The sequence below is a fragment of the Leptonychotes weddellii genome, chromosome 5 (genome assembly GCF_054177405.1).
Source record: "Leptonychotes weddellii isolate Sample4059 chromosome 5, ASM5417740v2, whole genome shotgun sequence".
In the NCBI taxonomy this organism is placed as follows: domain Eukaryota; kingdom Metazoa; phylum Chordata; class Mammalia; order Carnivora; family Phocidae; genus Leptonychotes; species Leptonychotes weddellii.
In genome coordinates, this window is record NC_138373.1 from 89,048,617 (window position 1) to 89,063,858 (window position 15,242).

The window sequence follows — 15,242 nt, forward strand, 5'->3', positions numbered from 1 at the left end:
AGCCACCCCATCCCTCCCACCCCCCACCACTCCAGCAACCCTCAGTTTGTTTCCTGATTAGGTATTCCTCGTATCAGTGAGATCATATGATACATGTCTTTCTCTGATTGACTTATTTTGCTTAGCATAATACCCTCTAGTTTCATCCATGTCTTTGCAAATGGCAAGATTTCGTTTTTTTTTTATGGCTGCATATTCCATTGTATATATATACCACATCTTCTTTATCCATTCATCTCTTGATGGATATCTTGGCTCTTTCCATAGTTTGGCTATTGTGGACATGGCTGCTATAAACATTGGGGTGCAGGCGCCCCTTCAGATCCCTATATTTGGGGTAAATAACCAGTAGTGCAATTGCTGGGTCATAGGGTAGCTCTATTTTCAACTTTTTGAGGAACCTCCATACTGTTTTCCAGAGTGGCTGCACCAGCTTGCATTCCCACCAACAGTGTAGGAGGGTTTGATTGTCCCTTCTTGATCAACTTTTTGTTTATCTTTAAGTGGATATTGTTTTTCGTGTATTTTTACTCATTATGATTTTTTTCATATAATTGTTCTATTAATTTTTATTGTGAACTCATATATGTTTGATCTCAATTAATTGAATTTCTGGTCCTTAATTGAGAATTCTGTCTTTCACAGGAGTTTTATGCTTGCTTCTCTTGGAAGCAGGGAGTATCAACTGTCCGGGCACTATACTGGCACACTTTCAGGGTCTCTATTTGTACTGCAGTTGTCTAATAACTAGTTATTTTTATTTAGTGCCACCCCAGGACTTGCTATTCTGATTGAAAATACTATATAACGACCTTTGTCTCTGAGACAAGTTTGACTTTTTAGGAATGCTTCCCGTTGGGACACCTGGGTGGCTCAGTCGTTAAGCGTCTGCCTTCGGCTCAGGTCATGATCCCAGGGTCCCGGGATGGAGCCCCGCATCGGGCTCCCTGCTCCGCGGGGAGCCTGCTTCTCCCTCTGCCTGCCGCTCCCCCTTGTGCGCGTAGACATGCTCTCTCTCTCATAAATAAATAAATAAAATCTTAAAAGAAAAAAAAAAGGAATGCTTCCTGTATAAAAATTAGTTTTTTTTTTTAAGATTTTATTTATTTGACAGAGAGAGACACAGCGAGAGAGGGAACACAAGCAGGGGGAGTGGGAGAGGGAGAAGCAGGCTTCCTGCTGAGCAGGGAGCCCGATGTGGGGCTTGATCCCAGGACCCCGGGATCATGACCTGAGCCGAAGGCAGATGCTTAACGACTGAGCCACACAGGTGCCCAAAATTAGGTTTTTTAAGAAAATTTTTTCCCTTTGGAAATTTTCGTACTTTCTGTAAATCAAGTAATATTATAAACATTAAGCTGTGTGGATGATCTTGTTGTGTTTTTTTTTTTTCCTGATTTTTTTCTAGTTGTGTTTTTTCTGAAGGTATGCACTAGTGCTGGAGATAAAGTTCCTCACCCACATTTGCCCATTGTGGAGGAACTCAAGGCATCCCTTGGTGTTTAAAGTTTAGATCTGGGGAATTCCTTGTTTTACTTTTGATAACTTCTCTGTTATTTGGATAACAGTATCTATTATCTCTTCTTTGTAACACTTGTTATTTGGGTCCTGGATCTACTGGATTGCCTTATTGTATTTCCCTTCCTTTATTTTTTCTCTCCTTTCTGAAGAAGAGAAACTTTATTTCCCGAGTTTATACATATTACTATGTTTTGAATTCCCAAGAGTTTTGTTGGTTTGTTCTTTGAGTCATCTTCTTCTTTTTTTTTTTTAAATAGCATTTGGTACTTGTTTTATGGATGTTATATCTTCTCTTATTTGTTTGAGGATGTTAATATTATTTTTTATTCTTATATAATGTTTCTTCCAAGCTGCTTTTTTTCTTTTTCTTTTTTCTTTTTCCATTACTGTGTTCTGGCCTTTTTAGAGTCTTTCTTTAATTGACTGATCCATAGCTATCTCTTCTTAAGAGTGGGGCACAAAAGATTGACTGGAAGTTCTGTGCCAGTGAATGGGCTTGTAAAGGAGGCTTCACTGTAAGGTTTTCTGACAAGGCTGTTGACTGTCACCACTTTTCCACTGTCATTGTTTTTAAGCAGGGCTGGCTTCATGAGCATGCAACTTATGCATTTGCACAGGGCCCATTTGATTTCAGGGGTACCATGTTTGGTTTAGTGATCTGCCTGTTGCCATCTTGAAGTTCTTAATTTTTGAACAAATGTTCTACATTTATATTTCATGCTGGGGCCCAGAAATTATGTAGTTGGTCCTATCTTTTCTTGTGGATTTTATTACAGTTCGTATAGAAGGCCTGTTTAGTCTCCTACCCTGTGAGGATAATCCAACTACATAGAGAAAGATTTCTGTGGCTTAATATGTAAACTTTCATGAATTCTTCTCTTTTTAGTGGTGGTTTTGCCCTCATGTGTTCCTGGTGTTCCTAGTTTAGATACCTTCTGTATTGCCCTCTCCAGAGAATTGTCCTTTATTCTTCTATTGTAATTGTGTAGGGGTGGTCTCAGTCCAGGCTGGTAAAACATTCTTAAAAAACTCATGGTTCTTCTGTGTAAGTTGAGGGGGGGATTCATGCCATTAGACAAGTGGGTTCTCCAAAGATCTTTCTGCATAATCTTATTTCTTTCTCTGGCTTCTGTGCAGATGTTTGATTGGGTTCATGATTCACACATGTAATCTCTTGAGCAAACATTGTCCAGTCACACCTTTGACCTTTCAGAGCAGTTTCATATGTGTGGATTTTCTAATTCTAGCATCGTTTGCAATTTGGATAGACTGAGAATCTCCCAAATTATCAAGTGTTGGTTCCTTTTTGCTTAACATATCCTTTCTCAATTATCTCTTTCCTCTTGCATTTTACCATATGCAGCAAGGAGAAACCAGGCTATACCTTCAACACTTTATTTAGAAATCTCCTCGGCTAAATATGGAAGTTTTATTTTCTACCCAATAATAGAACACAATTCAGCCAAGTTGTCTATCACTTTATAACAAAGATCACCTATCTTCTAGTTTCCAGTAACATGTATCTCATTTTCTTCTGAGACATCACTGGAAGCATCTTTAGCATTCATATTTCTACCAAGATTCTGTTCATGATGATATATGTTTCCTAAATTGATAACTTTTTCTACCTTACTCTTCACTTCCTTCTGAGCCCTTAACCAGTATCACCCTTCACATCCATATTTCTACCAACCACCTCTTCAAAATAAGTTGTCTCAAACCTCCTTCTCCTTTGTCTTATAAGGAAGCTAATCTTACTACTTAGGGCTCACTCTGAAATTCAAGATGATCTGATCTTGTGATGCTTAATTATGTCTTCGTGAATACCCTATTTCCAAATAATATTACATTCACGGATATCAGGGATTAGGATTTGAACATAATCTTCAACCGACCGTAAGCACCAAAGATGAATTTCAGTATATCTAAAAATGTCAAGGCAAATTGTAATACTGTGGATAATAAACACTCAGAATATAAAGACAAATGACCAAAACATATAAAGTGATTTTTCTTGTTAAGCCATTTTTCTTTTCTTCATCAAACTATTAAATATTTGAGAAGCTGTGTTATTAGAAGGGCCCTTTCTATTACCAGAATTAAAATACAATCAAACTTTGGAGAGTAGGCTTAAAATGGAAATAGTCATAAGGAAATTAGAAGAATTTTAGAGAGGTTCACATCCTTATTGATTAGTGTGATGTTTGTAGATTTATTGTATATATAAGGCATAAGTCATTTCTTTAACCTCAGCCGGCTAAAAATTATTCTTTGGTACTTTCAAAGTAAGGAACCTCAAAGTACCTGTGTTGTACCTGGTACAGGTAGGTGCAGCCCATTTTATGATTGCAAACTATGTCTGTTCTTTCCCACCTGCCCTCTTCTCCATCCTTTCTTCCTTACTCTTTTCCTTTATCTTTTTTCCCCTCCTTTCCATGTCCATCTTTTTTTCCCCTGCTTGGCTTGAGTTAGTTTCGATCATCTGCGTCTAAGCACTTTGCCTTTGAAGACTTGAACAAAGTTGATGATAAATAGTCATTTGTTTTAAATCTGGTGCAGAGTGGAGTTTATGCTTTTCCCACTGAAGTAAATAATAAGGTGACATTGAAGTAGCAGTTGGAACAGGGCCAGTCCAATCAACAAATTAGCCAGGAATTTAGTCGGACTTATGCAAGAGGCCATATTCTTAGACTGTGCAAAATTTGGCCCTTGTTCTTTAACAGATGGTGGTTGGTAGAGGAGATGTTGTTCTGACGGGGAAATGATAATGACAACAATAATGGTACTGTAGTAAACTTACCATCCTCTTTTATGAATTTCACTTGAGTAGTTTTTTTCATCTTTAGTGTGATGAATTAGGTGTGACTTGCTTATTTATTCCTCATTTGTTAATTACTAATTCTTTTCTTTAAAGTTTTGGTTTAGACATGCATGTAACATTGTTATCTATGGTTTCCTAAGTTAGCATATAGAAAAGTCAATTACATCTATGCTAGTGTGAATAAATTGTGGGGCTCTTTGCATACCTTCATCACTGTATTTGTTAGGAAACTTCCAGAACAAGTTTTTGTTATCTTGTTTTTGACTGAGAGGATTCAGCAGAGTTGATGAAATCCGTGCAGTGTGTTAAGGCAGCCATTAATGGGATAAGGCCAGAGATGAAAATTAATCCGTTGAAATATTTGGGAAATCTGAAGCCAAAGGGACAGATTTATTAAGGTCTGTTTTAGTACTGGGTACAGTTTACTATGGCAAAAGTGCTCTATTTCCATATGTAATATTACTTTATACCTGTAGACTGATTCTTACAAGTTTGTATTATTTTTTTTTCCTATTTTATATTTGGCTACATATTTGAATTAGTCTGTGAGACTGACTTGGTATGATTTTGAAGGATTTTGCCTTGTGTTATTGTTACTTATTGTATGGGGGGGCTAAGAAATGAGATAGAATGAGGAGATAAGAGATTAAACATTTATTCAGGGGGAAAGACTTGTTCCACAATGCTCTGTAATGCCAGTGAAACCTGTTTTCTTTTAGAAACCAACTAGGCTATCAGAGGGGGACATGAACCATGAGAGACTATGGACTCTGAGAAACAAACTGAGGGCTCTAGAGGGGAGAGGTTGGGGGGATGGGTTAGCCTGGTGATGGGTATTAGGCATGTACTGCATGGAGCACTGGATGTTATACGCAAACAATGAATCATGGAACACTGCATCAAAAACTAATGATGTAATGTATGGTGATTAACATAACATAATAATAATAAAAAAAGAAACCAACTAGGCCTGTTGCATCTGACAAATGTGGGATCAATGAGAGATGGAGAGGTGGTGTTTTGTCATTTTTGTTCTGTTTTGACAAAGTAGATGCATATAGGATAATTGTTCTTATTTGTACTTCTGTGACATTTATAGTTAGGCCACTTTGGTGTGTTGGATTCTACAGATTTTGGTGTGTTGGTAGTGGGGGGTGGATTATACCATTTCTCAGTCAGAACCTTTTCAGTGCATTGGTTGCTTGTTATCCCATTATCTTTATTTTGATTTCTTGCTCTGCAAATTTCCTTTGGGAATATCTCAAAGTGTTTATGGCTGCCTTATCCAATATAGTTGATTAGTTGTTGTAAAAGGGATGTAATCTTGTGGCTTCAGAGAAAGTGGTGAAGCCTATATTGGAAAACCTTTCTCAATCAGACATGTTCAGTCTAATTATAGACTTGCTTTTGGCCAAAGAATTTAGAAGGTGAGAAGCAACTGCTTTCTAACAGGTGGACTGTAATGGTTAATTGGTCTTTGAAGTTCGTTTCCTCCCTCTCTCTCTCTCCCTTCCTTCCTTCCTTCCTTCCTTCCTTCCTTCCTTCCTTCCTTCCTCTCTCTTGTAATTCATTCCGAGTACGTCAATCAAATATTAGCTTTTAATTATCTACCTGGCACAGGATCCTGTTACTATACATGGATTAATTTGCTAGATGTGATTAATATGGGTTCTACTTGGTTTGTTAATGGCTAACAATAATATAATATGAATTGAGAAATGTTTATCAGTTTGTGCCATAAGCTTAGTCTTTAAAAAATTGTTTGTATAAATCTTGATTCAGATATCTGCATTGAGTTTTGTCATCAGTATACCAGTGATGATTACTTTAAAAAATTGCTTATTTTCCATTTTTTTGTGAACTACTTCTGTTTGTTAATTATGTGGTTCCTATTTACATATTTATGTATTCAAATAATTTTTAATACCAGTCATGTCCAGTCATATTAAGGGTCTAATAATTTTGTCAAGGAGTTCGTATTGGAGTGATTATGGGCAGTGGACAATTGTTGGAATGGGTTTCTGATAACCTTTGAAAAGCACCTTACTTTACATCTTTTTTGTCAGACCAAAATTTCTGGTTGGCAGTAATAAATTGATGAATGACTATGTCAGGTTTTACCAAGAGTGACCAGTTAGTGTCTTACTTTCATCAGAAGGCATGACTTATGACATATGAGTCTATGTATTATTGAGTTTTGTATAGAAAACAAATCTGTTGATGAGGAGTTGGGAATATACTCAAGTTAGTTCAGTCTTTGACAGGGTATTTTTCCATAAACATTGGGCTGGCTTTCAGCAGATCTGATTCAGGCTTCACCCCACCCTTACTGAACTAAGTGACCTTGAACAAACTTCTTGACCTCTCTACATCTCAGTTTCCTCATTTATAAAATGAATACAATGGAATGGCTTACCTTTCAAGTCTCTTCTTGTTTAAAAAGTCTATAATTTTATTTAAGGTGAAGGCATTTTCCTGAATCTTCCCTTTCTAGTGATGGTTTTGGGTTTGACATTTTGAAAGAAAATTATCATTGTGGTCAAATTTGGTTTTGACTACTTTGAAGATAGGTTGTAAATTTTTGGCTCTGTATTCTTGAAATAAAAATTTCAGGCCATGTAGGACTATCTGGTTATTCCTGTGTTTTCTTTTGGTAACTGGGCAGCCTTGTGTGTTACAGTGTGGTTGTATGATTACGGTCAGTAACCCTGAAGTAAGCAAAGGGAGGTTGGTTGATCTAGTTTCAGCTGTATCACAGAATAGCATGAAGAAAATTGGAAGGGTATTTTAGAAAATGATTAAATCCAATCTCTCATTTAACAGATAAAAAAATGTCCAAAAATGTTTAATTTTTTTTTTTTTAAAGATTTTATTTATTTATTTGAGACAGAGAGAATGAGAGAGACAGAGAGCACATGAGAGGGGGGAGGGTCAGAGGGAGAAGCAGGCTCCCCGCCGAGCAGGGAGCCCGATGCGGGACTTGATCCCGGGACTCCAGGATCATGACCTGAGCCGAAGGCAGTCGCTTAACCAACTGAGCCACCCAGGCGCCCCCCAAAATGTTTAATTTTTAAGCTGAGCTTGTATCAGAAAATAATGTTGATTATAATCTCATTCATTCACTCAGTAGATATGTATGTCAACCTATTAATAACCTCCTTTTTGAAGATCAGGTTTTAAATACATTTTTAATATACTTATTATGATGTTAAATAACTCTCTCTCTTTGATGAAGAATGAAACACCTTTTTCACTTTCCAAATATATTTGGCCTTCAAATCCTGTCCACTCTGTCTTCTTTATTCAGCCCTTATTCTTCAAGCTGACATTATATACAAGGCATCATTTGAGATACATATTCAATGGCAAGTGAAATTTCACCTTCCCAAGTTGAACTTGAGATTCCTTTCAGCTATCCATGTAAAAGCCTTGATAGGTAATTGGATATATAAATCTGGGGATCAGCCATGGCCAGGTTGGAGATATAAATTAAGGAGTTATACATAGATAATATTTAAGGTAATAAAATTAATTAAGGTTAATAAGAGGTTGAAGAAGTAAAAGAAGAGATCTGATTCCCAGGGAACTTCTACGTTTCAAATTGGGGCAATGAAAAGAAGCCAACAGAACAGACTGAGAAGGAATAGATAGGAAGAGAGCCATGTAAACAAAATATTCCAAGAAGGAAAGGGTGGATTTGGCATGATGATGGCCGAGACAGAGTCTGCAGAGTTTTTGAATCTTCTCAAATTTTTTTGCAAAATTAGACTAAGATAGTTTAAAAAAAAAGTCATAAACACTATATTCAGTAACAAAAAATAGATGACAGTTGTTTAAATGAATTTTAGAGCACAAGCTGATAGAGCAGAACTATTGACAACAATGAGGTATCTGTGTCTCTCACATCTGTGCTGGAGTAATGGAGGAGAACAGAAGGGGACTTAGGGTGGTCCTGAGCGCTTAGTGATCCAGACATAGATTGCTGCCCTCAAAGGAACAATTGCCAACAGAGTAGAGGACTTGGAAGACATATCTGAGACCAGCAGCTGAAACTGGCAGAGTGCTCTGAGCCCTCATTTCTCATAGAAATAAATACCTGGTGAAAGCACTCTTCTTAAAATACAGAGATGGGTGGTAGGGAAATTGTAAGGAGTAGCACAACACACTGAAGGAAGGAGAATGTTGCATCTCCATAATAGCTAATGATGTTGGGCATTTGTGTCTTTAGAAAAATATTTAAGTTCGTTGCCCATTTTAAAATTTGACTTTTTGTTGCTGAGTTATGAGACTTGCTTATATATATTGTGGATACTAGACCTTTATCAAATATATTATTTGCAAATATTGAGTGGGTTCCCTTTTTGCCTTCTTGTTCGTGTCCTTTAATTCACAAAAGTTTTAGGTTTTGGAGAAATCTAATTCATGTTTTTTTTTATTTGCTTGTGCTTCTGGTGTCTATCATATTTTCAGAAACCAAGATTACAAAGATATGCACTTATTTTTCCTTCAAGAGTTTAATAATTTTAGCTCTTATATTCAGGTATTTAATCCATTTTTGCTTACTTTTTATATATCATGCAAGGTGGGGTTCCAGATTTATTCTTTTGTATGTGGATTCAGTTGTCCCACCATCATTTGTTGATAAGATTATTTCTTTGCTATTGAATTGTCTTGTCACTTTGTCAAAAATCAGTTGATTATGGACAGATAGGCTTATTTTGGAACTCATTTCTATTTTCCATTGAACTCAATCTCTTATGCCAGTACCACAATGTTTGGTTACTGCACCTTTGTGCTAAGTTTTGAAATTAGAAAATACCAATCTTGCAACTTTGATCATCTTTTGCAAAATTGTTTTAGCTATTCATAATCCCTTGCAATTCTTACCTTTTTTTTCCCCATAAAATATGGGCTGGGCATGGAGCCCAATGTGGGGCTTGAACTGGAACTCAGGACCCTGAGGTCAAGACCTAAGCTGAGGTCAAGAGTCGGTTGCTTAACCAACTGAGCCACCCAGGCAGCCCATCCCTTGCAATTCTATGTGAATTTTAGGATCAGCTTGTCTGTTTCTGCAAAATAAAGCCACTAAAATCTCGATACAGAGTATACTGAATCTATAGATAAATTTGGGGATTAGTCATATTAAGTCTTCCATTCCATTAACACAGGATATCTTTCCATTTATTAAGATTCTATAATATTTTACAGTTTTTAGTGTAAAAGTTTTATATTTCTCTGGTAAAATTTATTCCTAAGTAGTTTTTTTCATGCTATTTTAAGTGGAATTTTTTTCTTGATTTCATGTTTGGATTGTTCATTGCAAGTATGTAGAAATACACATGATTTTTGTGTGTTGACCTTGTATCTTACAACTTTGCTGAACTTGTTTATTAGGTCTAATAATGTATTGCTTATTGGATCTAATAATTCTGTAGTTTCCAGTATATATAAAATCACATCTTCTGCAAATAGGGATAGTTTCACTTCATTTATAATCTAGTAATTTCTTAGTTTGCCTTTGGTTTATTTTTCTTGCCTAATGCCTTTGCTAGGCCTTCAGTACAGTGTTAAATAGAAGTGTCTGGAGTGTACATCCTTGTCTTGTTTCTGATGTTAAAGTTTTAGTCTCGCAAAAATTATGATGTTAGCACAGATGCACCTTATCAGGCTGAAGATGTTACTTTCTGTTTTTAGTTTGTTGAGTATTTTTATCAGGAAAGTATGTTTGATCTTGTCGTTGTTTCTCTGCGTCATGTGGGTTTATTCTTTTCCTTTTTCATTTTAAAATGGTGTATTAAATGGATTGCTGTTGTATGTTGAACCACCTTGAGATAAATTCCACTTGGTCCTTAGTGCATAATCCTTTTAAAATGCTCTTAGATTCTGTTTACTGTTATTTTATTGAAGAGTGTTACATCTATATTTATAGGGCTCATTGCTATGTACTTTTCTTATATTGTCTTTATCTGGCTTTGGACACTGGTTACTCAATCTTTTATGTTACCAGACAGAGGATAACTGTTATATTTTAATCATCTTTTTATCCCCAGAGCCTAGCAGTCTGGCACATAGTAATAGTGTAAATTAAATATAATGCTTACTGGGAAAATTTGGTATAAAATAATGGCATCTGGGAGAATTTTAGGTGATTGGTATGTATAAATTTCATGGTACTTGGAAAGTCTATATTTTCTACCTTGAATTATGATGAATATTACTGAATATCTCTATCATTTTTAAAAATTAAATATAACAGTCAAAATTTTAGTTCTGATATCTAAAATGATTATAGAAAGCCATTATGTCAGTAATGAGAATTTCAGCATAATCCAGCATGTTGATAGCTGATATGTTCTCAGACACTATGCAAAGCACTGAATTAATATTCCTTTCTAGAAGATACAGCCATTAATAAAATGTTCATTGTCAGTTAAAATATGTCAAAGAACATTTTGATTATTTATGAAATGTCTCTAAGAAAATACCTTTTCTGTGAATTGCTTTGTACATTGTACTCTATGCTTTTTAAATAGCACATCAATACTTTTTTGATGATTTGTGTCCTTATTCAGGACTATAGTTACTGAATTATCAAAGTTGATCATTGAAATGGTTTATATTCATCTCTAATTTGTAATTAATTAGGTGAAAGAATCCATTCTCAGTTTTACTTAACGGATCTAGGTTAATATGCTCTGCTCAGACTAATTCTAACTAGCTTTTTGACCTTTTTGGTTCTAAGTTTCCTCAATTCTAAACTGAACAGATTAGTTAATAATAGATATTGTCAAAAGAGAAAAAACGTAAATTAGTATTTGATTAGTTAAGTTTGGAAAATGCTGGTTTTAGTAAAGTTCAACATATTTCCTTCTGGGTTTGTCTGAGGTTTAATATGTTAATGTGTGTTGTTAATGTCCATAGTTTGACCATATTTGCCTATTTTATATGAGCTTCTTACATATTGCTGGCCTGAAGGTAAAACGTATGCATCCCAAGAACCACCTGAGATGATCCACTATGATATGGAAAGATGTCAGAATATCTATTTACATATTTTTTAATCTTGAAAAGTAAGAGAAAAATTATGTTAATCCTTAGCACATGGATTGATGCTTTTTGCCCTCCCTAGGTCCTTATATGAAACAGTCACAAGTTTTTTTGTGAGATAACCTGATGTGAATGGGAGATCCATAGTGATGAGTTGATAGTGATGCCCTTATTTGTTTCCTTGTTTTTACTGTAATATAGTACATAACTTGCTTAACCAGGTAATTGGACTGTTATGTAATTTAGTTTTTACTGAAACAACTCTCATAGAAATGGAAAAGTGGCTTCAGAAAGATTGTTGCCGTAAACCATAATTATACCAACAAAAATCCATATTTGTAAACAGGTACCCTTGATGATTTTTTTATACTGAGGCAATTTTGGGAAATAGTGATTTAGCCACACCAAGGTATATAAAGGGATATACCAGAAGGGGAATTTAGATGTTAATAATAAAATAGAACCTGTTAAGTCAGTAAAGTATAATAAATGAGGGGAGATGATGAATGAGCAAGTGGAAGCAGTAAATGGACAAAAATTATTGGCGTTATCTTTTATCCTAAATATAGTTGAAGTTTAATTTTCTCTCAAAGTCCATTGGGGTGAGGATGCAGTCATTCCTTGCAGTCACTCAGGATTTCAAGCTGGCAGAGGCTGTGCCCTCCTCAGAATCTGGCTTTTGTTGTCACCTTGGGCATTGGCATCCAGCAAGCAGGTAGGGGAAGAAAAGAGGTGTGTGGAAGATTGTGTGGAAGGTTTTTGGTGATTCAAGCTTGAAATGGTGTATATCACTTCTCCCAGGCTGATATTCCTGAAATAAATCCCCACTTGATTGAGGGGTTATTCTATTTATATATTGCTAGACTCAATTAGCTAATACTTTTTTTAGAATTTGTTTCTATACTTACAAAAGAGTGGTTCATAATTTTTTCTGCTTTTAAATATCTTTGCAGAGTTAAGTATAAGGGATATGCTGTCCTTATAAAATATGTAGGGAAGTACTCCCTCATTTCCTATTCTCTGGAAGAGTTTGTGTAAGATTTCTCTTATTTCTGTCTTAAATGTTTATTAAAATCACCTGTTAAGTCATCAAGGCCTTGAAATTCCTTGGTCAGAGGTTGTTGTTGTTTTTTTTAATAATAAATTCAATTTTTCTTACACAAATAGGACTATGAAGATTTTTTATTTCATCTTTTTAAAATTTTGATAAGTTGTGCTTTTTCTTAGGAGTTTTTTATTTTATCTAAAATTTCATTTTTGGGTGTATTTATATCTTAATGTTTTGGTTTTTTTTTTAGAAATAGCTGTAGGTTAATGTAATATCCTACTTCATGTATGATGTAAATTTGCATTTTTCATTTTTCTCAATTATTTTATTTTTATCATCTTACTACATTTCATTTTTGTCTTATTTTGGATTATTTTTTAAAGATTCTTTTGTTACATGTCTATTTAATCTTTTTACTCTGTCCCATGTCATTCTATATTTGTTTTTTGTATTTTCCATAGTTTTATTCCTCTTTTCACTCTAATCTCTTCCCCCCCCACCCCCCCCACTATCTTTTGGTTCTCTAATTCTGCTTCCCGCTTCATCTACTGTTTACCTCATCTGTTGAGTTATTAATAGTGCATATTTCTCAGCTGTAAAATTTCTATCTCATGAATTCCAGTTCTCTGATGAAAATCTGTATCCTATCCATTTTCTTCATTTCTCCTCTACTTTGTATTTTTTTTTAAGATTTATTTACTTATTTTAGAAAGAGAGAGAGCATGAGCAGGAGGGGCAGAGGGAGAGGAAAAGGGAGAGAAAATCCAAAGTGACACGACACTGAGTGAGGAGCCCAACCTGGGGCTTCATCTCATGACACTGAGATCACAACCTGAGCTGAAACCAAAAGTCAGATGCTTTAACCGATTGTGCCCCTGAATCATAACATATTTTAAACTCTTTGATAACTAATATCTAAATCATCCATGGGCCTATTTCTTTTGTGTTTTCTGTTTTCTGTGTTTTTGGTCTCATGTGTTGTCAGCTCTGATACTTTTGTATTGAAACCTGTACAGAGTATTTGAAAATTAGAAAGGCTCTGTAGGATGTTAACATTCTCCAAAGAGAGTTCATCCATTCCTTTGCTAGGAAGATAGAATGAGGGTTTGGTCACCTTAATCCAGCAGTTCTCCAACTTTGTTAGGATATTAAACTGTTGGTATGCGTATATTACTGGAAAAGTAATAAAAAATATACAGAGGCCCAAGCTTACTGAAGTAACACAGTCCCTCCTGGCTCTTGATCCAGGTGCAGAATTGCCATATGCCCCAAGAGGTAACACCATTGTTTTGTGTTATCTCACCTCTCAGTATGGTTTTCCTCGCAGTTATTGTTTTCCTGTCTTTTTTCATTGCTTCAGTCCTCCCTAATGCTTTTAAACAGAACTTTATTTTTTCTCATTGTTTTTAGCTGCAGCATTAGTGTTCCACAAACCACTCAATCATTCATGGATACAAGAGTCAGTGGTTTTATTTTGTAAACAAAAGAACAAACCATGGTTTAAGTTTTTTGTTTTTGTTTTTCAGGAAAAACATAAACAAGAATTGGAAGACATGAGGAAAGCTGGTCATGAAGCTCTCAGCATTATTGTGGATGAATATAAGGTAGAGGTTTGGGAGTCTGCTTTCTCTATTAAACTGTGGCATACTTTAGAAAAAAGTTTACACACATTGGCATATGCAAACATATGCAAATTATAGAATGACAGTAGTCTTATTTTAGTATAGAATTCCTTTCAATTGACTGATAAGTGTTGAAAACATACTTAGTAGATTACAAAGGTAATGCTAGATGTTGCTCTGCTTTGGAGAAGTTGTAAAATGTTTAATAATACAGAATCTGCAGCTGAAGAAGTTCAAGAATAAAATTCTATAGAATTAATTGCTAGATTAGGTTTTATCTCTACTGTGGTTCTACCTCTTTTAGGAAAAAAAAAGGCATGATATACGCATCTGAAAAATATTGTGGGTAAAGGGTAAGGTTAAGAAAAAAAATTTGTTATGAATATTGTTATAGAAATCATGATAAATGTCAATATGAGGGACATACACAGCATTATTCTCTGATTCTATGCCTGCATAAGCTTAATCATTTAAAGCAAACTGAGGACTGGTATGTTGCAAGCTTTCAAGATAGCCTTAATTTTAAAAAGTTGGTCTGTTAGTTGTATCTGATGGATGTAATTTTGCTTTCTAGTTCACTTTGTGTTGAGAGCCAATACTGTGAACCTAACTTTCCCTTATTGGTGGGTAATAACTGAAGATAAAGATTTTATTTTCATGCTCAAAAAAAAAGTCCTTTTCCCCCCTGAATTTCGTGTTAGATCATTTTTCCCCCACAAATAATAGAGGAATACATTCTTGTTGAAATTAAATTCAAACAGTTCTCCCCAGAAGTAACCATTAGCAGTTTGATGTGAGCCCTTCTATAGGATTTTCTCCATATTTGCGTACGTATATATGCTAATACCATATTGTATAATTTTTTGATTTGTATTTACAGAAAATGTTATTCCACTCAATCTATTCTTTTCTTTCTGTATTTATTCAATATGACTTGTATTTTATTTATTTATTTAAGATTTTATTTATTTGACAGATAGAGACATAGCAAGAGAGGGAACACAAGCAGGGGAGTGGGAGGGGGAGAAACAGGCTTCCCGCTGAGCAGGGAGCCCGATATGGGGCTCGATCTCAGGACCCCGGGATCATGACCTGAGCCGAAGGCAGACGCTTAACGACTGAGCCACCCAGGCGCCCCGACTTGTATTTTAGGATCAGTGTGTATGAACTTATTTTTTGTTCT

General features: G+C 35.3%; 1 protein-coding gene across 5 annotated transcripts in view; it reads left to right on the top strand.

Moving 5' to 3' along the window:
• CCDC91 (coiled-coil domain containing 91) overlaps positions 1-15,242 on the top strand; it is a 342,380-nt gene that overhangs the window by 140,875 nt on the left and 186,263 nt on the right. For all 5 annotated transcript variants that reach the window (XM_081821378.1, XM_081821382.1, XM_081821381.1 and 2 more), the window contains one exon: positions 13,964-14,041. In XM_081821378.1, coding sequence (XP_081677504.1) covers positions 13,964-14,041 — 78 coding nt within the window. The remainder of the gene's footprint in view (positions 1-13,963; positions 14,042-15,242) is intronic.